This window comes from Anguilla rostrata, chromosome 1 (assembly GCF_018555375.3).
Source record: "Anguilla rostrata isolate EN2019 chromosome 1, ASM1855537v3, whole genome shotgun sequence".
NCBI classification, from domain to species: Eukaryota; Metazoa; Chordata; class Actinopteri; order Anguilliformes; family Anguillidae; genus Anguilla; species Anguilla rostrata.
Genome location: NC_057933.1, coordinates 73,436,440 through 73,460,007, shown reverse-complemented (window position 1 = coordinate 73,460,007; position 23,568 = coordinate 73,436,440). Strand labels below are relative to the sequence as shown.

General features: G+C 47.9%; 1 protein-coding gene and 1 long non-coding RNA gene across 2 annotated transcripts in view; one reads left to right on the top strand and one right to left on the bottom strand.

Moving 5' to 3' along the window:
• Positions 1–5,894, top strand: part of bcam (basal cell adhesion molecule (Lutheran blood group)) — a 41,616-nt gene extending 35,722 nt beyond the window's left edge. The window contains exons 4-10 of the mRNA XM_064299612.1: positions 1,621–1,691; positions 1,789–1,885; positions 2,250–2,432; positions 3,255–3,382; positions 3,661–3,805; positions 4,514–4,629; positions 5,667–5,894. Of these exons, the coding sequence (XP_064155682.1) occupies positions 1,621–1,691; positions 1,789–1,885; positions 2,250–2,432; positions 3,255–3,382; positions 3,661–3,805; positions 4,514–4,629; positions 5,667–5,879 (953 nt within the window). The 3' untranslated portion in view covers positions 5,880–5,894. The remainder of the gene's footprint in view (positions 1–1,620; positions 1,692–1,788; positions 1,886–2,249; positions 2,433–3,254; positions 3,383–3,660; positions 3,806–4,513; positions 4,630–5,666) is intronic.
• A 7,641-nt stretch (positions 5,895–13,535) lies between these two features.
• Positions 13,536–14,309, bottom strand: LOC135234734 (uncharacterized). The gene is made up of 2 exons (XR_010324187.1): positions 14,145–14,309; positions 13,536–14,073 (listed from the first exon to the last, which is right to left on the bottom strand). It is a non-coding gene; the product is annotated as an uncharacterized LOC135234734 (long non-coding RNA).
• Positions 14,310–23,568: the final 9,259 nt, after the last annotated feature.

Sequence of the window (23,568 nt, the reverse complement as noted above, 5' to 3'; positions counted from 1 at the left end):
AAAGCGCCATCGGCCGCACTTAAAACGGGCGATAAAACCGGCGAATGTACACACGGCGCTTCCGTTTAGCAGCGCTGGAGAGCGCGAGCGCGTAAATACAAAACAACGTTTTGAGGGATGGAGCCACTTTTGAGAGTCATTGATTTTTTTTTTTTAATCGTCTTTCTCTTGGAAGTGCCCGCTCGTATTTCCTGCGGGCAAGAATAGCTGAAAGACCGTGCTAATTTTTCAGCGTTTACTGTGAGCTGATTTTATTAGTTTACCCGGGGGTCAATTACTGCGGTGTGGATTGCATCTGACACTATTGATTAATAGCCCAATGGCACCTGTCATTTTTAATACGCGTCACTGTTATGACTCTCAGGAGGATCGGTTTGATTAATCGCCATGTGAATTATAACTGACCCCAGGTCAGCTATGCATATGTCTTTCCAGGTTCCAGTTCATTCTGGTTTGTTGTTATTCTTTTGTTCTTTGTGGTGTGTGTGTGTGTGTGTGTGTGTGTGTGTGTTTGTTTGGGTGTGAATGTGGGGTCTTTTTCACTGCACCTTGTTGTTTTATTTCACTATACATATTGTGTAAGAGTCCATGCATTAGTGCTGAGGGATTGGCGAACTCTATGATTTTAAAACAGTGGAGTTGTACAGTAGTCTTTCCAGTAGCTCTGTCCGGATACGCTCACATAATTAATACGCCCTCCGTCTTCCAATATCTGTGCAGAATAGCTAGCCCAGCGATCCCCAGTAACTTCCCCACCTCCTTCCTTCTCTGTCTCTCCCTCCCTTCCCCTGTCTGTCTGTCTATCACTGTCATTTTCTATAACTGTTGACGAACACCAAGAAGGCACTGGCTGTGACTGAAACCCCTCATGCCATTAAAAGCAAATTAGAGCGAAGGACAGAGAGAAGGAGAGAGAGAGAGAGAGAGAGGAAGGGAGGGGAGAAGTGAGGGAGAGAGAGAGAGTGAGGGGAGAAGTGACGGAGAGAGAAGGAGATAGAGAGAGAGAGAAGGGAGGGGAGAAGAGAGGGAGAGAGAGAGAGTGAGAGGGGAGAAGTGAAGGAGAGAGAAGGAGATAGGGAGAGAGAGAGATGGAGAGAGAGCATTAGAGGATTAGTAAGGCGAATTAAAGAGAGGGCAGATATGATGACAGGTGATACAGTGTGCGGTGGCCATGCATAAGGATGAGCAGCAGCTGGGAGTGGGGGTACAGTCACCTTGCAGGTGAAGCAGGGAGCGGCTGAGAGTGGGAGAGTGGGAGGTAGAGTGGCAGCGTGTGTGTGAACGGTGCCCTCTGTGTGACCCTGGCCTTATCTGCACATTTACACCCAGGCCTGAGCAGGCATTACGCTCACGCAGATATTTACGCTGATAGCTGTGGCGACTGTGGCTGCGTTTGTTTTGGGCATGTGTGTGTGTGTGCGTGTGTGCGTGTGCGTGTGTGTGTGCGTGTGTGCGTGTGTGTGTGTGCGTGTGTGTGTGTGTGTGTGTGTGTGCATGTGTTTGTGTGTGTGTGTGTGTGCGTGTGTGTGCGTGTGTGTGTGTGTGTGTGTCTCTCTCTCTCTCTCTCTCTCTCTCTCTCTCCACCCTCGCTCACACGCTCGGTCTCTCTGTTCGTCTCAGTTGCTCCAGAGAAGCCCGAAGTGAAGCTTTCCAACGAGGTCATTTCTGTCACCGACTCCTCCAGCTCCGAGGTGAGTTTGTCCTTTCTGTGCCCGTGTCCTGCTCAAGTTAAATGCCGATTTGCCAGAACGATGCAGTTAGAACCCGCCCTTCTTCTGTTGGTGTCAGGTGGGGCAGTGTGTCAGCCGAAACGGACACCCCTTACCTCACATCATCTGGTACAAGGACCTCAACGCCCTGCCTGAAGTTTCTGACTCCAGCATGGGTGAGTGTACCCCTTTACAGACACACACACACACACACACAACGGTACACACACTCATCTACGGACACACTATGCTAAACACAGACCCCTTTACCCCTCTACTGACGGGCCGCACTACGTGTGCCTGTTTGGGGTCTTATCGCTGTTCACTGACAGTCTGCGCCATCGTCTCACCTGATGTTCTGATTGGTCATGCTGATGACTGTATGCTCATGCATGTTGTGCAGGAAACATGGGCTAGTCAGGGAGCGGTGGCTAAAAAATTAGCCTTCAGCAGCTTTCACTGACCGAACCGAATTCCTCTCTCAATATTTCTGTGTCCTCCCTTCTGTCCCTCTGTCCCTCTCTTCCTCCTCCTCCTCAGAGATGTACATGGTGAACAGCATGGTGAAGGAGGCGTCGGGTCTCCTGACGGTGTCCAGCACGCTCTACCTGAAGGCCAAGAAGGAGGACAAGGACTCGCATTTCCACTGCAGGGTGGAGTACAACACGACGGGCGGCGTGGTGGCCACCAAGGACTCTGAGCCCTTCACCCTAACTCTGCACTGTGAGTGCCCAGAACCGGGCCGTCCGCACGCGCAGTGGGCCCCGGGTCCGACCCGCCCGCCAGCCTCCGCTTCCCGCTCAGAACCGGGCTGTCCGCACGCGCGCACGGGCCCGACCAACACGCTCGCGCGGCGTCCAACGCGAACGAGAACGCCCAGTCACGTCCCTGTCAACCTAGGCTGTTCCCTAGACTAAGTGTGCTTTTAATCCGTATTCTTGAGATTTTTGAATGCAGGAACTATAGCTTGATACAGTTGAGTTGAAGAGTGACGCACTAGCCACACTAGTATAGCCACAATAATAGCTGTATAATCTGAGTAAATGATTTGTGGGGCAAACTGACACACTGCTAGATTGCTAATGTACTAGCGATCTGTTAGCTAAACTAATGTTAGCTCGCATGATAGCAAGCAACCGTCTACTCAGTTATTACCTGTGGCTAGTTAGCACGCTAGCTAACTGCTATCCACCCCAAACACTGCAGACCAGGAGACTGCAGCTTGGGTCATTGGGTATGCGTTCCCCAAATAAAATAACAAGAGCAGCGCTGTTCTATGTATAGCGGGACGAGCGTCCAAAAATCTGTGGCGGCGTTGAGCGCGCATCACAGCTGTCTCGTCCTAGCCGCGCGGGCGGCGTCTGTGCGTTGTGTCACGCGGGTCTTCAAAGCGGCCGTTCTCTCTCCACAGCAATCCCCTCGCAAACAAGTTTATACGCATTCCTTCCTTATCTCTCTCTCTCTCTCTCTCTCTGTCTCTCTCTCTCTCTCTCTTTCTGCATCTGTCTCTCTTTGTCCTCTCTGTCTCTTTTCCTGCCCAATCAGATCCCACCGAGCACGTAACCTTCTCTCTGGTGTCCCCCGAGCCAATCAAAGAGGGCGACGACGTGGTGCTGAAGTGCGACTCGGACGCCTACCCGCAGCCCGACTTTGACTTCTCTTTCCTTACAGGGGTGAGTGTCGCGAGCGCGAGCGGATCGCTAGCAGTTAGCACGTTAGCATGGCGCGGCCCTGCGACTGCGCCTCACGTGGTGACTCTCTCTCTCTGTCTCTGTCTCTCATCCACTCTCTCCCTCTCTCTCTCTCTCCCTCTCTCTCTCTCTGTCCCTCCCTCCCTCTCCCTCTCCCTCTCTCTCTCTCTCTCTCTCCCATCCTCTCTCTCTCCCCTCTCTCTTCTCTCTGTCCATCCCTCCCTCCCTCTCTCTCTCTCTCTCTCCTCTCTCTCTCTCAGGAGACTCCTTTGCAAGGCGCCGCAGGGTTGCTGACCCTGAACTCCGTAACCCGGGGCAACTCGGGCAAGTACAAATGCGAGGTCCTGGACTTTGACGCCGAGGAAGACGTGGTTCTCGAGAAACAGCTGGAGCTCTTCATCCACTGTAAGCGCGCCTCATTCCCCCGCTCGCCCGCCCCCGCCTCGCCCGCGGTGCTGCGCGCTTCCATTAGGCCACAGTCCGCAGGTCCCGTACGTGCCTCTGTAGAGACGCATTCTGCCCCATCTGCATGCCGTACCCCCCGTAACGGGTCGTTCTGGACGTGTGTACGTATCGTATTTAGGGGCGACATAGCTGTAAGAGCGGTTGTCTGGCAGTCGGAGGGTTGCCGGTTTGATCCCCCGCCCTGGGCATGTCGAAGTGTCCCTGAGCAAGACACCTAACCCCTAATTGCTCTGGTGGATGAGAGGCATCAATTGTAAAGCGCTCTGGATAAAAGCGCTATATAAATGCAGTCCATTTACCATCTCGGTAGAGGGGCATTCTCCATGTCATATACATGCTGATGAAACCGTTTATGTCTCCTGTATCAGTCCTGCGAAGGGACGTTTCGTAAGCTTTGGGCATGCCTTGTAATTCCTATCGCCAGATACCCCCGTGCTGTTCATGTTAGTTCACTGCGGTTCATGAGAAACCGGTCGATTTCACCTCAGTCCAGCGTCTGGCATTGGCACGACCGCACACAAAATGGCTCTCTCTCTCTTTCCACCGTAACCGTCACGACCGCACGTCTCCCGCCTCTCTCTCTCTCTCTCTCTCTCTCTATCTCCCTTAAACTCCCGTCTTTCTCTCCTCCTCCTCTCCGTCGCTCAGACCTGAACCCGGTGGTGATCACTCCCGCTGGGCCGGTGTCCCAGCCCCTGGGCGGGAGCGTGGAGCTGCACTGCAAGACCAAGGCCTCGGACAAGCACACGCTGCACTGGAAGAAGGCAAGTCCGCGGCCCCCCCCCCCAGCTCCCAGCCTCCCCGCGGCGCTGCTGTGGCGTCTCTGTGTGCCCTGTCGCTGTGTCTGGGAGGGTATTTGCTTTTTCTGTCTTTGCTTTTCTGGGAGGGTGGGTGTCTGGTCTGTCAATTTTGGCTGTCTTGTGCCTTCAGGACTGGAGCGGTGGTGCTCCTGCTGCAGTGACATTGTGTGAAAGCTTAGACAGCCACTGACCTACTCTCTTTCACACTTACAGCACCCACGCACGCATTCATGCTCCCTGCCACTGACATTTCTGTTCAACACCCCACCACACACACTCACACCTGCACACCTACTCTCTTTCACACTCACACACACACACACACACACACCTACTCTCTTTCACACTCACACACACACACACACACACACCTGCACACCTACTCTCTTTCACACTCCACACACACACTCACACACCTGCACACCTACTCTCTTTCACACTCACACACACACACACACCTGCACCTACTCTCTTCACACTCACACACACTCACACACACCTGCACACCTACTCTCTTTCACACTCACACACACACACACACACACCTGCACACCTACTCTCTTTCACACTCACACACACACACACACCTGCACACCTACTCTCTTTCACACTCACACACACACACACACACCTGCACACCTACTCTCTTTCACACTCACACACACACACACACACACACACCTACTCTCTTTCACACTCACACACACAAACACTCACACACACCTGCACACCTACTCTCTTTCACACTCACCACAACACACACACCTGCACACTACCCACACTCACACACACACACTCACACACACACACGGCACACCTACTCTCTTTCACACTCACACACACACACGTACACACGCTCACACACACGCTCACACACAAGCACATACACGTGCACACACACTCACACACACGCACACACACACACACACACACACACACACGCACTCCCCAGCAGTGCTGTACAGGTCTGTGTGCTGACTTGTTCCGTTGTGCTGTCCCAGGGCTCCACAGTGCTGTCTCAGAATGGCGTGCTCTCCCTGAAGTCGGTCTCCTTCGCGGACGCTGGGGAGTACTCCTGCGTGGCCGCCGTGCCCTCCGTCCCGGGACTCCACGCTCAGGCCAACGTCACGCTCACGGTCACAGGTACCCCGCCCGCGAGCATGCGCCGCCATCACGGGCAGTTATACCATTACGATTATGATTCGCCCTTTTAGAAATGAGCATATTTAATTCACGTTTCCTGCAAACATACGGCCCTCAGTTTAAAGCCTGATTGAAAGCTCGAGTGGCGGCCAGTGCATCGTAGATGTGTTTATAACCAGTTCTCATTTCCAACACTAGTCCCTTATGCACTGAGAGACCATAAGACAGCATATTATCATCAATGTGGAACTCCTCTGAGAACTGTTACTGCAGTGAAGCTTCACTGAACACTGATACGGCTGTGGAATTCCATTTAACAGTGCTCCTGCTGTAGAACTTCACTAAACACTGCTCCTGCTGCATAACGTCACTGAATACTGCTCCTGCTGTAGAAGCTCTCTGAACACAGCTCCTTCTGTAGAACTTTACTGAACACTACTCCTGCTGTATAACATCACTGAACACTACTCCTGCTGTAGAACTCCACTGAACACTGCTCCTGCTGTAGAACTCCACTGAACACTGCTCCTGCTGTAGAGCTTCACTGAACACTACTCCCGCTGTAGAACTTTACTGAACACTACTCCCGCTGTTGAACGTTACTGAACACTGCTCGTGCTGTGGGTGCTCACTGCTCCTGCTGTAGGTGCTCACTGCTCACTGCTGCGTTGAGTCGCGGCGTGCTCTTGCGACACCCTCATGCTCTCGAGCCGCTCCTCGCACGACAGGTCAAACACGCGGCGCGCGGCGCGTCTGTCACATCAGAGCGAAGGTCTCCGCTGATCAGATCAGACGGAGAACGCGGTCGGGTAATCACCCGCCGTGCGCATGTGATGAAGTGAGGAATGCGCTTTCTTTTTCTTTTTCTTTCTTTTTTTTGGCGTTGTTTTTTCTGTCGTGCGACGGCTTTGCATGTCTAGACTAGGCGGATGCAGCACCTCCGGCCCGTAAGTGCTGCTGGGTTCCATGCGGGGGGGGGGGTGGGGTGGGGGGGGGGTACAGTAGCCGGCCCTCTCTCTCGTGTCTGTGGTCCGGAGCTCTTCGTGTCTCTCTCAGGGTCTCTCAGACAGCAGAGAGCTGTGTGGGCTCCCGGCAGACAGACATTAAACGCGCAAAAATACATTCCTGGTGTCAGGAGGTCAGCGGGGAAGCACCTGTGGACACGCGGAATTTCCTTTTGTGTTATGGACACACACGACAGGAAGGCGGTGCCCGTAGACTATTCTGATCACACAATCTCTCTATCTCCCTCTCTCTATCTCTCTCTCTCTCTCTCCCTCTCTCTCTCTGTCCCTCCCTCTCTCTCTCTATCTCTCTCTCTCTCTATCTCGCTCTCTCTCTCTCTCTCTCCCTCCCTCTCTCTCTCCTTCTCTCTCGACTCTAGATCGCTCCTCTCTGCTCTCTCTGCCTCTCACGGTGCTCTCTTTCCTTCGTCCAGGGAACCCTGAACGAGCTCACCTGAGCTTTCGTGCAGAAGGAGGCGCTGTGTGCTCTCTGTGCTCGTCCAGGGACCTGCCACAGTTCACCTGGACACGTAGACGGTGTGTGTGCGTGTGTGTGTTTGCGCTTGCTTGTGTGTGTGTGTTTGAGTGTGTGTCTGTGTGTGTGTGTGTGTGTGTGTGTTGACGTTTTCCTCCATCAGCGTCACATGTCAAAGCAGGCCTACATCTTAAAATCACTGAACTGCATTGGCCCTGTTATGTAGTGTGCTATTCTTCCTGTTTTCCATTCTCTCTCTCCCTCATGCTCACCCGCACTCTCTCATTCATTCTTTTTTGCTCTCTCTCTCTCTCTCTCTGTCTCTCTCTCACTTTTCTCTTGCTCTCTCTCTCTCTCTCTCTCACACTTTTCTCTCACCTCTCTGTCTCTCTCTCATGTTTCTCTTGCCTCTCTCTCTCTCTCTGTCCTCAGTCAGTGGAGGTGAAGGGTAACGCGGTGATCAGCACAGTGATGCTGGAGGCCACAGGCGTTGTGCTCAGGGACGGGGTCACCTGCCAAGCAGGCAACGTGCACGGAACAGACTCCCAGCAGTTCAAAGTCTCTATCAGTAAAGGTCAGTTTGCCAGTCTCTCTCTCTCTCTCTCTCTCTCCCTTCTCTCAAATTCAAATTCAAAGAAGCTTTATTGGCGGGACCTCGCATCAGCATAGCATTGAAAGAGAGACGTAGAGAGGTTGGGCGAGCAGTATCGTCTTGCCAACCCAACCGTTTGCATAAAACAACAATAGTAACTGTATGAACAATAATAAAAGACTATTCTGACTGTCTGATCTCTCTCTCTGTCTCTCTCTCTGTCCAAATAGTAATGTTGATGTTTTCTCTTTTTTTACAGACATTCCCTCTGACAACTCTGATAATGGTGCTACTGATAGAGGTAGACATTTGTCCATCTTCTCTCTTCTCCTGTCGTCCTTGTCCACAGCATATATCGTATCTTGTGTACATTACTGAACCCTGAAGAACGTTTATTGTTTTTTTGAACACTGTGTATATTGTATATTGTATACTGTTACTTCGTTTGTCGGCTCTGTCCTAAATTTTACGGATGTTGCGAGAGAATTTTCCCTCTGGGGCAATAAAGTATTCTATTCTATTCTCTTCTGTGCTGCTCTCTTCTGTTCTTTTCTTGTGACTGTCTTACTTTTCCTCCTGTGTTCTCTTTCCTACTTTATTTGATGAGCTGTGCGTTTAAGTTGCGCTATATGTGGTGTGTAGCTGTTTGTGTGGAGTATTTGATGAGCTGTGCGTTTAAGTTGCGCTATATGTGGTGTGTAGCTGTTTGTGTGGAGTATTTGATGAGCTGTGCGTTTAAGTTGAGCTGTGTGTGGTGTGTAGCTGTTTTGTGTGGAGTATTTGATGAGCTGTGCGTTTAAGTTGCGCTGTGTCTGGTGTGTAGCTGTGTGTGTGTGGAGTGTGTTGGTGCTCTTGCGCTGTGTGCTGAGTGCACTGGGCTTTCCTTCATGTGTAGTGTGTTGTGTGCTAAATTGTGTGGATTAAAAGCATCCAGATTCAGTCACTCTTTTCTCTCAATGCTGCGCAAAGGAAACCCTGTGCTTAAAACAGGTCTGTACTGATACAGCGGTGTGTGTGTGTGTGTGTGTGTGTGTGTGTGTGTGTGTGAGTGTAAGCGTATGTGACAGTATGTGAGTGTGTGTGTGTGCATGTGTGAGTGTGTGTTTGTGTGTGTGTGTGCATGTGTGAGTGACTGTTTGTGTGTGTGAATGAATGTGTGTGCATGTGAGTGTGTGTTTGCATGGGAGAGTATGTGAGTGTGTGTGTGTGCATGTGTGCGATTGTGCCTGTGTGTGTGTCTGGGAATGCCTGTGTACTAGAGGATGAGGGTGTGTGCTTTCCTGTCTTTCTATGTGCTTATGTGTCTTGTGTGCGTGCGTGTACATGTGCGTGTTTGTGTGTCTGTCACTCACATTGCTGACTGTCCGTTGGTAGCTATACACCTTTCGTTCTTTCTTGGGGTCCTTGGGGTCACTGTCCAGTTGGTGAATCAGAGCTGAATGACCCCCCCCCTCCTCTTCACCCCCCCTCCCCCGTCCCCACAGCGGAGAGACAGCAGGGCGGGTCCAGTGGGGTCGTGATCGCCGTGGTGGTGTGTGTTCTCTTGCTCCTCCTGCTGGTGGCGATACTGTACTTCATGCAGAAGAAGGGGAAGTTGTCTTGCGGCAAACAGGACAAGAAGGACGTGTGAGTGACATGGGGGGAGGGACACGCCCACGACCGTGCTGATTGGCCGGCCGACGTGAAGACCGGGTCCTGGGACCAGCCCTCTCTCCGTCTCTCCGTCTGACGCTCTTCCACTCTCTGTCCCCTTCCCTCTCTCACAGGACAACCGGGGAAGTGAACAACGACATCGTGGTGGAGATGAAGTCAGAAAAGGCTAACGAGGAGGCGGGGCTACTAAACAAGCGGCCAGTGACGGAGCAGGTGAGGAGGGTCATGTGATCTTCCGCTGGGCAGGATTAACAGTAAAAAGCAAGCCACTCCTCCATCAACCTAAGTAGTCCTTAAGGTTCTGGCAGGTGGCCAGGTGGTTGTGGGTTCCCTTCCCTGGTGGGGTATTAAGCTTTAAGTTCTTTAACATTTTGAGGTGGCTTGCTTAACTTGTTGGAAATCAATATGGTTTGCGGGCGAATGCATCGGAGGAGCATCACTGACTCCTTTCCAGACTAGGGAGAAAAGAATGGGAGATGGGAAAGAATTATTATTGTGGATATGCATGACAAGAAAATTGCCTTTATTCTCATATTGGAATTTGGATCGAATCTCCTTTGTGTTGCTCCAGGGAGAACGATGTTCAGCTGCGACTGTGGGTAAATGCCAGGCCATTTGATTTGGCCAGTAGGGAGAGCGTGGACCATCCTTTGGATTGCTAACATCTCGCATGGTTTTTCTTTCCCTCAGTGAAAGGACGAACAGAACCGGCAAAGGACGGACGGGGCAGTGGAAGATACCGAGGTCAAACGTTGGCAGTGCTAGCTTCTTTTGTGTATTTTTCAGAAGAACCTGAAATCTGAAAGGAGGAGAGTAGAGGGGTTGGAGAAAGGGGAGGGGAGGGGGGGTGGAAGATGTAGTGTATGGGTAGTTATTGGTGTGGGGGGGGGGGTGGTTGGGGGTTTGCTTAATTGGCCAAGTTCATGGGATCTAATATATTCTTGGAAATAATTTCAATCTGGACCCTAATCCTGTTTACCATTCACACATTCTGGTTGTCTACAGTACAGATTACTGCAGTACAGCACAGTGCGGCTGAAGGTAGTGCATTGCGGCTACGCTGTTCTTCTGTACTCTAGTTGAAAATCTGTATGCTATTTCCTAGCATTTTTGCTCTGTAGTGCTTTCACGTCTGCACTGTGCTGTACTGTAACGTTATGTACTGAACGTGTCTCTGTGTGTAATGTTTCTCTCTCTACCGTGCGGCGCCACATGCATCTGTGTGTAGCGCTGCACTTATTCCGCACTTATTGCATTTCCCTGCATAAGAGGGCACAGCAACAAAAAAAAAAAAAAAAGACATGCCAACCTACGCCACGGTAACACTGCAAGCCTTTTAACCTGTTGCCGTTAGCGTTACCATGGCGATAGGCATCCCGCTCAGGCACGGGGATCGCTTTGTTGCGCCGCTCCTGTGATGTGATGGATTTGCCGGCATATTGTGGACAGCAGTGCCGCCTCTGCTGACACGCCCGCTTACATCACAGTAACGCTGCAGTGTTCCATTCCCGTTGCCATTAGCATTAGCCTGGTAATAGGCGATCTATCGAGACGCAGGTCATTTTCGTATTTGCTTGTGTGGTGTAATGGATATGCTAGTATTTTACTGGACATTAGCGTCTGAAGGGACCATGGGGTTGTGATTTATATGATGGCTGTTGAAGACATATTCATTTCTTATGAACCTATTTTTAAACCCCATGAGCCTACTTCCAAAACCTGCTTACAAGGAGATTTGCACCACGGTCGTTCTCGGTGCGAATGCGATTTCAAATATTTGTTCCAACAGTTTGTAGCCAGTTAGGTTTCTTTTTTTTTTCACCTCCCTGTTTGTAAGTGCTGTTTGTACTACATGTGAAAGTCATTTGAAACCGCCTGACATTTTCCTAAGCTAAAACCAAAAGGTTCTGATTTGGAAGAGGACTGAGGGATAGGAGGGGGCGCGGAGGGGCGGGGGGGAGTGGTTGAGTTAGGTATTTGAAAACTTGACAGAGCCAACCAGAGAGCACAACCGAAGTGAACTCCTCTTTCGGGGCACGCCACGAATAGCCCCACAAGTACCATTACATTTGCCACCACTGGCACCAATTTGGGTTTTTGGACTTTAAATATCCATCCCATCCCATCATCCTGAACCAACCAACCCAAACCGCCGTTCCTGCCAGCCAGTTCTAAACTTCCCGTCCACAACCCAGTAACCAACAGCTTCTGAACAGGCAAACCACGTGGCAGAGCTCACTGGTCACACTGGGTTTAGACCTTTTCATGTCATGGTCTGGTCAGAGTTTTTTTTTTTTTTTTTCTTTTTTTTTGGTCTGGGCCTTCTCCTCTGGTCTTGGTCATTTTTGTCTGAGTTTCCCTCCAGCGTTGGGTTCAGTTCCATCTCAAATCAGTTCATTCAGTAAATAATATGAAATTCAATTCATGAATTTGGGGGATGGGGGTGGGAAGGCCATTAGGCTCCATGGGGATTTTTTAATAAATTAATGAAATCATTTCAGCTCATTTCCTGAATTGAAATGTCATTGAACCCAACCGTATCTTCTGTGTCGCAGTGTACAGCAGGCAGCAGGCAGAGAGTGCGAGAGCAGTGAAGACGGGGTCTGTCGGAAAGCTTACCCTGTGTGCATTTACTCTCTGCAGTTTCATTTCAGTCATTCACTTCTTTTCTGCCATTATTCTTTTAAACCAAAAAATGTTTAATAAATAGCACCAAGAAACAGAAAACGAAGGGGAATGCAAGTTTAAAAAAGTGAAAAGGTTTGCTTCAGGTTTTATGTTTTATATATATATTTTGTTTTTGTTTTTTTTGTTATTTTTAATTTTTATTTTTTTGTTCGTTTAGTTTTCCTGAACCTGAATTTAACATGCCTGTCACAAGTCACATTGTGTGCACATATATTATTCTGTATTTACTGTGGTATCGCTGATGCATTGCTTTCTGTATCCTGTATATTAAAATGTATGTGAGTTTTGTTGCTCTGTGGGCCAGTGCCATTTAAGCTTAGGTATGAATCACTGTTGAAATCTGCCATCTTAGTCACCGTGCTCTGACTCGGCTGGTTTTGTATCAGCCAGGTAAGAACGTGGGAGGTGGGGAAAATATCTTTTATTTTTTCGTATCGACAATCTCACACAATGTGGCCAGCTGCACTAAAACTATTTTATTTTTCATTTTTTTCCCCGCACAAATGTACTGGCGGGACAGCAGCACAGTAAGCACAGACTGACCTTGTGTGCCTCACATGCACAGGTTAAACAGGTGAAGCACAGAGAGTCCCGTTTGAAAAAAAAAAAACAGTATACTGATGTATACCTGAAGTATACTATGTTATACTTAAGAATACTTAAAGTTTATATCAAGTATGCTTAGTATACAATGTTTTCACATGGGGTAGGAAGGGGAGTGGAATGGTAAGGGGGAGGGAGGGGAGTACGTGACATGTTTTCTACAAATTTAATTGACAAGTTTTGAGTGTCTTAGTGCTAAGTGGTGTTCTGAGGTTTTTGGATTTGTGTTTGATCCTGGTCTGTCCTGCCTTACAGAGCCTGTCCTCAGCTCTTGTAATGATTAGTGTCGGGGTCTTCCCATCTCGGCCTTTCATCAGAACACTGGATTAGGGACTGCTTTGTTGTCTCAGTACACCTCTATCAGGAGACAGTCCTTCTCTGTCCCATTGCATAGTGCTATATAGTTGCTTCATTTATATGTACACAGACACATGCACTCACACAGGCACACACACACCCACATGCTCGCACACATGCACACACACACACACACCCACACACACACACACTTTAATAAACACAGGGCTTATTGACTGAATGACTGTTAATATACTGCAGAATGGCAGATTGGAGACCAACAAATTAATAACTAAATCATGGAATGCTACTTATTTGATGGTTTAAAAAAAATGTAATGGTGATCTGAAATGTATAGCCATTTTTTTACAGGGGGACTTGTACTGTTGTATTGAACTACTGAGTTGTTACTTCATTTATTTTTTTTTGGCCTTTATCAGTGGTATAGAGAAGATGAAGAAAAGAAGAAGGAATTGATATTTTTCCATTAGGATTCCTGTCTTGTTTTATGGAACATTGTGTGTGCTTTTTTCTTCATGGCATATTGTATATTTTGTGGTACGCTGTTGTAAGCTCTGTAGCTTGTGGTTGTGCGTCTGGGTTTTTTTTTTTTGAACTGTGTAGAATTTGATTATAACTGAAAAAAAAATGGCACAGACACGTCTGGTTATCTTCGTGCTTTATTTCATCTATTGCCTTTTGTGTTCTAGCATAACAAAGAGTGATACATTTCTCTCTGTCTGCAGCTAATGTGCCTCTATTTCAGAACTCACTGTCTCACAGTTCTATTTTATCTTCATGGCTCTTCAAAAATGGCATGTTTTTAAAAAAAAAAAAATTCATGACTGTTTACATGAAAATAAACAGACATTAATATTTGTTCCTGCCTGTTTACAGCTCAGACAGATTATCTACCTTCTGCTCCACAATGTGATAGGCAACTGTCGCTATACCTCTTGAAAATGCCTCTTTAAATTTACTAGACTTTAGCAGTGTCGCCAACACAAGACCACTAGTACTTAACCCTTTTACTAGCTACTAAAAGGAGCTCTTTTCATTCGCTAGCATAGTCTGTTACTGCAGCTGTTACTTTGTGTGTTAGGAAGTGACAACAATAGATTCACAAATAAATAGGCTGATTTAGAAATACATGATTTAATACATAAATTTGTAAATAAAATACTAATAACGTAATTATTATTATTATTATGTGTCAAATAATATCACTTTCCTTGTGGCCATTGGTGATTTATATTATTTAAATTTTGTTCAGGTTTGGTCTGGCACAAAACTGAGAGTTTCTGAGAATCCATTCTTGGTTACGTTCATGATAAATTACTGACTATATAATAATTGGCCGTTAGACGTGCACAAGAGAGTTAGCAAAATATCATTAAAAATGAAATAATTATGGTCTCTATGAAATCAGATGCTTGCTTACTTATTGTATTAATACGTTTATAAGCACGTATATTTTTTTGAGGTACAAGGAACACGTAACAAATAATGGTTGCAGTTTCTAACTGGGCAACCCGCAGAAGTGCAGTGTGGGTTTCACACTGAACTGCCTGTTGAATGTCGGGTTTGAGAAAATGCAATGGTGGCTTGTCCACGTTACGGAACACCCTGTGGATGAAGAGGGAAGATAACTGACCCAACAGCAATAATCAGAGGCCTTTTTTTAACCCACTGAGAATTCCCTTTGGAGCAAGATAGGAAGCGATATAGCTGCTTAATGTAAACCCAGGACTGCTCTCTCTGATGGTTGTTTTCCTCCACCAACATAGCCAACGGCTCAGGAGTACCGAGACGTTCGCCCCTTTACGTTATACTGTGTGTGCAGAGCTTCAGTTTGAATTCATAACATCGTTTAATACAAACACAATTTATGAGCTCCAATGTTCTCTATGGCCTTTGCACCCTTGTGTGCAAATTTGAAAATGTCGGTTTGGGAAATGGGTTTCCCTACTGGGTTTTATGTAGCAGCTGGGCTAGCCCTTAAGCACATGAAAATAATGCAGGGACATTTTACAGCTGTACTGAGAGTTCCTCGATTTGACATTTTGCAATTCATCATATTATAGCCAGGGGTTATTTTTACAATGGTCATTCCTGAAATTGCTACCACTGACGCAAAATAATATGACATCCAGATTATGATTGTAATATTTTTCTCCGGGCTGTGATGATCCTTTAGTTGTTCTTGTACCCTCCACTGCCTGGTTCCAGTGTGCCTCTGTGTCACTGTTCCGTTGTAACGTTGATGACATCACCAGTGCTTGCTTTGCCAAGAATCCATTAAGTTATTAAAAGCCCTCCATCTTTGCAATGGGAAGAGCAGTGCGTCGTGTCCTGAATACAAAAAGGACAAGGAGGGTGGAGTCTGTGGTACGGTGTGCTACTGTGTGTGTGTGTGTGTGTGTGTGTGTGTGTGTGCGCATGCGCAGGTTAGTGAGTTATTTGCTCAGGTCAAATACTATGACCTTCTTAAGCATGTGAGAAGAACACACGCCTTGTGTGTTCTTCGGTTCGCACTGTGTCGATATTGCTTTACTTCACAGAATAAGGAGCCTTTTGTCAGCACGTGTGTGATTGGTTTTTATCATTCACGCGCTGTCCTCTGTGTGTGTGTGTGTTGTGTATGTTTGTGAGTGTGTGTGTGTGTGTGTGCAGAAAACAGGGATGATCTAATTTACTACTAAACCAACTAAAAAATGGCAGTGACTTACAAATGACGTATAATTATAGTCTCTGTTGCAGACTGTAATGATCCTTCTGTAATGTGATGCGCCTTCAGAAATATTGAATTTGCTCAAAGAAAGTTCTGCGACGGCAGCATCGGCGGCACGCTCTTGCTAAGTGGGCTGATGGAGGGATAATGCCAGGAGAGAAAGAAAGGGGGACAGGCATGATAATGGATGGAGGGACGGAGGAGAAACTGAGAAAACGGAGACGGCTGTCGGGTTGAAAACACCACACGAATGATGGAAGGACTTTAAAAAGAGGCAGAATAAGAGAAAGAAAGAAGGGGTAGAGAGTGATTGAGGCGATGTATCAAGAGGAGGCTGTGGGGTGCCGCATTGCTTAAATGGCTCAGTTTTCCCCCACAAATCCATTCACTATACTGTGGGTGGCATAATTATGAAAAAAATAGAGAGAGACGTTTTGGTGCACGGGAGAGGGAGGAGGAAGAGAGATACCGAGCCAGCGATCATCGCAATAAATTTCATAGTCTCTCTTCCAGCCCTTAACTTTCCATTTCCTTTTTATGGTTATATTCTCTGCTGATTAATTGAACTCGGGCTGCAGGGTTTTCTTTCTCTGTTTTTCTCCTTGTATTTTGTTGATTTGATTATAATTTCTCCCCCATCACAGAGGCAGTCTGTCTCCTGTTGTTGATATCCGGCAGTTCCCTCCTGTCTCCCCCTGTTTGGTCTCTGCAGATTTCGGTTCAGCCAAACCTGCTTTTGCTCTTTATTTATGACTGACACACTGTTTGTCTCAACAGTGGTCTGCGTAGGTGCGTGTTGTGGCTTTGATCATATAACTGTGTCTGTGTGTGTTAGAGAGGGAGTGAGATAGAGATCAGCAGTGAGTGAATAATAGAGGGAGAGAGATAGACAGGGAGAGAGAGCTTTGAATGAGAGAGAGAGAGAGAGAAATATGTACCAGCGAATTCTGGTTATGTGCTGCTCGTTATGCTCCCTGCTGTGTTCCGGTGCTCTTGGGGTTAGATAATGAAATGAGGTAATTAGCTCCTTTAACAGAACTATCTGTGCTTAATGGGGTGAGCTGTGTTATTATGCGGGGGGTTGGGTACTGCCTCTGTCAGTCAGTCAGCTTCTTTTCATTTCAGTTAGCTTTTTATCTTCTTTGGGACTCAACAGTTGGCCCGTCAGTCATTCAGTCAGTCGTTTTTTTTTTAAATCTTCATTTTCTGCTCGCCAGTCCGTGTGTGGGCCATCAGCGAGTAATTCAGTTGGTCGATACTAGTCTTTCTAGTGGCACGCGAATTGCCATCACCCGGGCGATTTGACGGTCAGTCAGGCGAGCGTTTTATTGACACCCAGCGAACGTGGCACCGCCGGCGACGCTCTGCCCCCAGACGGCGACAGAGTGCGAGCCGTCAGAGGCCCGGTGCTGGCAGCGGAGAGATCAGCCGCGTGTCGTCGCGGGCGCGGCGCGGCGCTTGGCACGTCGCGGTGAGCCCGGAAGGGGGGGTCAGGCCCTCTTCGCGGGGGGGGCCCGTTTGCCCGTCTCTCCGCCGATTAGCGCGAGGAGAGCGAAGCGCATTAGCGCCAGCGCGGGGGAGCCGGAGTGAGAGGAGAGGAGAGGAGAGGAGAGATAAAGCCGACGGAGCAATTCCCCCCCGGAGGGAAGAGCAACAGCTGCGCCGCATTCCCTTGCGACCTGCAGTCAGCGTAGCGCAATCAGACTGGCGGCCGTTAGAGAAATACAGGTGCTGCAATGAAACGCCGCGTGTGCGTCTGTGCGTCTGTGTGCGCGCGCGCGTGTGTCTGTGTGTGAGGGGTTTATTGACACAGTTTGCATGAAATGAAACCACACATTTCTGAGGTAAGTTGCACTGGTAATTCAATGCACTAGCAACTCAGTGGCACTGGATATTGGCAGCCTTTTGTTTTTTTGTCTTTTGGATTTCAGTCCAGTGTGGAACATACCCGCGCGCACACACACACTTACACACACGCGCACAAAACGCGTAAATATTCGCACAGAATTATATATTACGAGGGCTTTTTGAGAGCGTGATGGCTCACACCGAGGAAAGGTGTTCAGCTCCCCCTCGGGCTTACTCTTGGATTTCTAATGTAGCTCCGACTCTGTGCTCCACTTTGTTTTATGAGCCACAGTCACCTGCCCATTAGTTTTTATGGCTCTCCATTAAATCTCACACGCTCCAGATTAGGAAGAAGAGAGAAGAAAAGGAGAGGAAAGGGAAATTAACTTAACAAAATCATTTTGTTTACAGTTCTTCTGCCCAAACCTCTGTGACAGACAGGTTGACCTTTCATTCACTGTACTTTTTCCGTCTCTGTCCTCATGTCTAAGCAAATGAGGCACCGTGTGTGTGTTTGTGTTTGTGTTTGTGTTTGGATGTTAAAAGAGGACTATGTGAAAGTGTCAGCGTTGGATTTGCCTAGATCTGGTTTACTCTGAATCAGTCACGGCTTGTTCTTCCTTGTATAAGATTTTATAGTTGATTTGCGAAACTATGCTGCGAAAAAAAATCATGTAAAAGAATTCCAGAAATCTCTCTGCAACTTATAAAATTTGTAACCAGGCTATAAAATTAAGCACTCGGACAGTTAATAGCTCACCGGTCGCTGTATTTTGAAATGTGGCGTCTTACGGTACATTTCTGCGGAGGCAAGGTTCTTTCTCAGCTGTGCTTGTTTATGAAATCGGTCTTGTTTCGCTGAATACAAATCTAGTCGGTAGCCCGTCTCTCTTGGACTCAAGTGGTAATAGCCCCAAGCACTCCAAAAATAGTCATAAATAAGCGATATATTATCCATTCTGACCCCCAGCTCCCCAGCCTTTCTTACACAGAGCAGAGCCTGATACTCCACACGCCTCGTGCCCGGCGCTGTCTGCAGGCATCTGGCACAATTTCAGCAAAGTTTTGGATCCTTTTACGCTGCCCCTGCCACCCACCGAACCAACCACCCCCCTCCCAAAAAAAAAAATGAGTGTACAGTCCTTTTTTCTAACTGATGGGAGAACGAGGACGAGGCTTCATGGAACCAGAAAGGGGATGGCCTATGGCATAAACCATGGGGGGGCATAAACCAGTCATTTCTTTGTGTTGTTTTTTTGAATAGGCTAAGTGATTGACAGCTCTTTGAAGCTGCTCCCAGTATGGTACGGTGAGAGGGCCTGGAAGCCACAAGGCATAAAAAGAAGCTGATTACACTGTTACTTCACTTTGTTTCTTGGGTAGAAATGTGTAGCAGATTATAGGGTGAAAACAAAACCAGCATACTCTGTGGCAGTCATCCCTACATTACTGGATTCATAAACCTCTCATCACTTCCTCTTAAACATCATCTTCTAGGAGGTGTCCAGATCTTTTAAAGACTTTTTTTTTGGAAGATGAAGTTAGGAGGATATGCAGTTACAGTTTTAGTGTTGTCTCCCTTCGGGCTCAGTGAGTCGCTGATAAAGTAGCAGACTATTTGTTGCCAAATACAAAGCTGGACACACAAATAAATAAATATTTTAAAATATGTAAACATTTCAAATTCTGCTGCCAGTTTCGTGTTTATTTCCAGCGTGAGAAAGTGCATCTTCGTGACCAGTGGAACAAAAATGAAAATGAGCGTCGCGGGCATGTTTTATCCCACAGTCCGATGGGTTCTCTAGAGAAAACGGGGACGGGAGGAGTCGCTGCACTCGCCGCATTCAGAGCACTGGTAAACTTCCATGAAGACTGAAATCACTGTGCGAATTTCTGTGTCTGTAGTGCTGTGTTTTATGACACGGACCGTTCTGCACCATTAGTAGAAAATGTAGCCTACAGTCAACGGTTGGAAAGTCGACAACTGGAGATTACACGCATTTTCGTGCTAATGTTACCGTACACATCCTTGAAAACGAAAATAATGTCGGCCTATGCTTTTCTGAATGACAAACTTATAATTGATATTTGAATAACATTTGAACAGCTGTTCCAGTCGAGATAAGTGGCGTCGTCTTCTAAACTTGAGGTTTAACCCTCGGATGAGGTCAGGCCATTTGCCACTGTCTCGATCCTTTGAAGTTGTCTGCCAGTGTTAACTAGAGTAGAGATGCACGTGAAGGCTAACGGGGAATTTTATCAATCGCGCGCATTATGAATTTCCTTGCCTCGCGACGCGTTTTCCGGAGTCAGGCTAACACATTTTCCGTTTCTCTCTTAAACTCGGTAAAACGTGCGGTGGCAGGATTGCACTGAATCGAACGGAGAATATTTCCATGTTGACGCGGCCATCACTCCTGTTAGGGTGCCTTCTGTGCCTGTCTGTTTTCAAACCGGAACTTACGAGCCACACGGCTTGTAGTGGTATCGGGTTTCGTGCCACCTTTCTTTTATAAAGGGGACACATACAAATAACCCTGGCAACGATGGAAGAAGAGCCATTAGCCATTATTCTGGTTAATTTGAGATAATTACGGTAGGTGACCGGGGCCCCGTTTCGCTTTGTTTTCTTTTGCTGTGATAGTGCTCATTACAGTTTATTACACTGAGAGCACATATCTAGCCAGACAAACACACGCGTTAATCCAGATGCACCCACTCATGTGCTACGCGTCAAATGCCCTTTGTTAAAAGCCTCTTGGCGTGCAGCTACATTAATCTGTACATATGGCTGGTGATGAAGGAGTGGGCGGGGTCCGCAGAGCGACAGGCCTAGTAGAGAGAGAGATATAGAGCAGGAGTAGTAAAGCGATTCGAAGAGAATGCTATTCAATGTACAGTGTACATGCATAAGTGTGTATCTACTCCCTTAATTTTTGGGTAGATGCATTATCATTGGGCTCACTCGTCATCTGTTTTTGCCGCAAGCCGTTAACCTGGGATGGTGGGGGCCTTTTTCACTGATTTTGCTAAACGAGCAAAATCACCGAACCCCTTCCTGGCCTAAAAAGGGGGGGGGGGGATAGGCTTTTAAAGCTGCGGTGTATCTTATCATTTGCGCCCATTAGGGCCCCTGTTGAGCGCGAGCCTGGTTTCTGTTACAGCGCGCGAATACCGCGGCCCGGCACAGTACCTGTCTCTGCCATTTGTCTTCCCTTTCTCTCACCTCCGCCTCTGCCTGCGTGTGCCGTGTCGCGCAGCCTGACTGCGCCGGTTGATGGCGGTCTGGGGGCTGCTGGATGCTGTCGCTGTTAGTTGTCAGAAGCAAGCGTGTACTGCCATCTTTCTCCCTCGTCGCTGTTCACATAATTATGTTAGTATAGGTTTCCCACGACACTGCGTATGACTAACTCCCCCTCTCTCTCTGTCTCTCTCTCTGCCCTTGAGCCGATGCCGCCATGCGTCACTGGGGAATGCTGGGAATGTAAACCTACGGTGAGCAATAGGAACGGACCGACACAAGCGCAGGGTGGAGGGAAAGCAGAGGTGGGGGGGGGGGGGGGGCAAGGTGATCCTGCAGTCGTCCCAGCGGCCCATAACCCCAAGGAGGCCCCACGTAAACGAGCAAGGGGAGAGCGCAGTCATATCGCAAGCGTTGCTGTGGCGTGAGGGAGGACAGGGATGAACGAGGATGGTTAATGCGCAACAGGGAGGGAGACGTAGAGGGAGCTGGGCCACGCATCCTGAGTCGGGGGGGGTGTAGGGTCAAAAGCTCCACGATTATGCCTCAATAGAGACAGGAAGGGAGAGCGTTGGTGCCAGGAAGGACAAGGCCGAGGAATACCTCAGGAGAGAGGAAGACAGAAGACAGGGAGGGAGGGTGACGGTACCTAATTTACGGCCGGGTTCGTACCAAGGAGGAAGCGCGCTGGATGCGGTTTGTGTTTACATGTCTGTGTGTGAGACGGCGGGTTCGCGGTGGGGGGTTTGTATGGAGGAACGGCAGGATTTAGGGGCGCACGCCACCGAAAGGCCATGATCGTGCTTTATGAGGGGTGGCGGCGCAGTTCCTGCTGCTCGGGAGCACGTTGGATGTGCCGTCCGTTTGAGAGATACCCGGGGAAAGAAGAAGAAGAAGAACGGAGGTGCGTTCAGATTCAGCGAACAGGGGCGAACGTTCGTGGCCAACATGTTTTCTTTGAACAGTTCAATTTGAACGGCTTTTTACGAACATTCCAAATAGTTTGCATTAAACATGAACAAGCATGGCGACGAGGGCGTTTGCACTCACAGCTGCTTCTGTGATCATTAATGATAAAAAACAATAATAACATTTGCTAGCGTTAGCAATAACATTACTGAAAAAACTGATCACGCTTAATGGCATCTTCAATTGAAATACTCATCTTGGAACATTTCCCTCAGTCCAGCAAACATTTTTGTTTGTCGCAAACTACCTTTTCAGATCGTTCGCTTATGTTTGCAAACGTTCGCGGCGAACGCAAAGCTAATGGAAAAAACTTTGAAAGAGTTTGCAAACGTTCGCCTTGTTCGCTGAACTTGAACCTCAGAACTGTGGAACAGGGAATCGAGCATAGGCGGAAAGAAACAGAGGTGAACGGAGTGAGGGAGAGGAGGCGGAGGGCTGAATCCCTCTGAGAGAGAGGAGAGGAGAGGGAGGGAGGAGTGAGACAGAGAGTGGACGGATAGAGAAGAGAAGTGGGGAAGAGGACAAGGCCTGGGGAGGAGGTATGGGGAAACAGCAAGAGTAGGAGGGACAGATGGTCAAGTGGCCCTGAAGTTCTTTGAGTGTTAATAGAAACAGCTGTCACTCAATGTATGTGTGTGTGCGTGCACACGTGCGTGTGTGTACGTGCGTGCGTGTGTGCGTGTTTGTGTGTGCGTGTGCGTGTATGTGTATATGGGTGTGTGTATGTTTGTGTGTGTGTGTGTCTATATGTATGTGTTTGTGTCCGTGTGTGTGTTTGTGTGGGCGTGTACGTGTGTACGGGTGTGTGTATGTTTGTGTGTGTGCATGCGTGTGTGTGTGTATGTTTGTGTTTATGTGTGTATGTGTGTGTGTTTGTGTGTACAAGCATGTTTTAAGGCTGGGGTAATTACATGGGTCGCCAGTGTGTTCTGTTAATGTTAAGCTATTTCCATGCCACATTATCATACAATTTTACACCAGATAACATTGTGGTGTGCCTTAGTCAAGCTCGTCACACCGCATGACATGTTTATGCTGCGCTTGATATAAAGTTGGTGTAAGAAATTATACATGACTCTGTAGTTTCTCTCAAATTCAGTATCTGTGCTGTGTTCTCTCCCTTTGTGTGTGTGTGTGCGCGCATGTGTGTGAGAGATCTTCAGGGTGATGTATAAGCATTCAGAACACCAACCAAAAAAATCAGGTCTTACTTTATTAGCTTTCACATCTCCTTACCCTTTTCATTTCAATCTCCTTCTCCTTATATTCAATGAAATACCATAAAAAAACAACTAGTGTAAATCAAGTGTAGGGGCACCCATTTCCTTCTGCACAATGCACAGTGAGGCAGCGTTAGCGTGATGTATATGCCTCTATTGCCACCTGGTGGACGATGTATTAGTGGTCAAAGTTGTGAAAGATATCTGGCGCCTCCCTGTGGTGTGAATAGAGAATAGGTCGTTACATGAGAGCCAGAGAGAGAGTGGGAGAGGATCTCAGGGTCATGTTTAAACATCTAGAACAGGGAAGACATTATCTTAAAATTAATGGGGGAAAAAAGTTCAGTTAATTTATACGTAAGCCCTATTTGGCCGACCAAAAATACCAGATATTTTTTTTTAAATAACTGATTTAGTATTAATTATTGAGTACAATTTA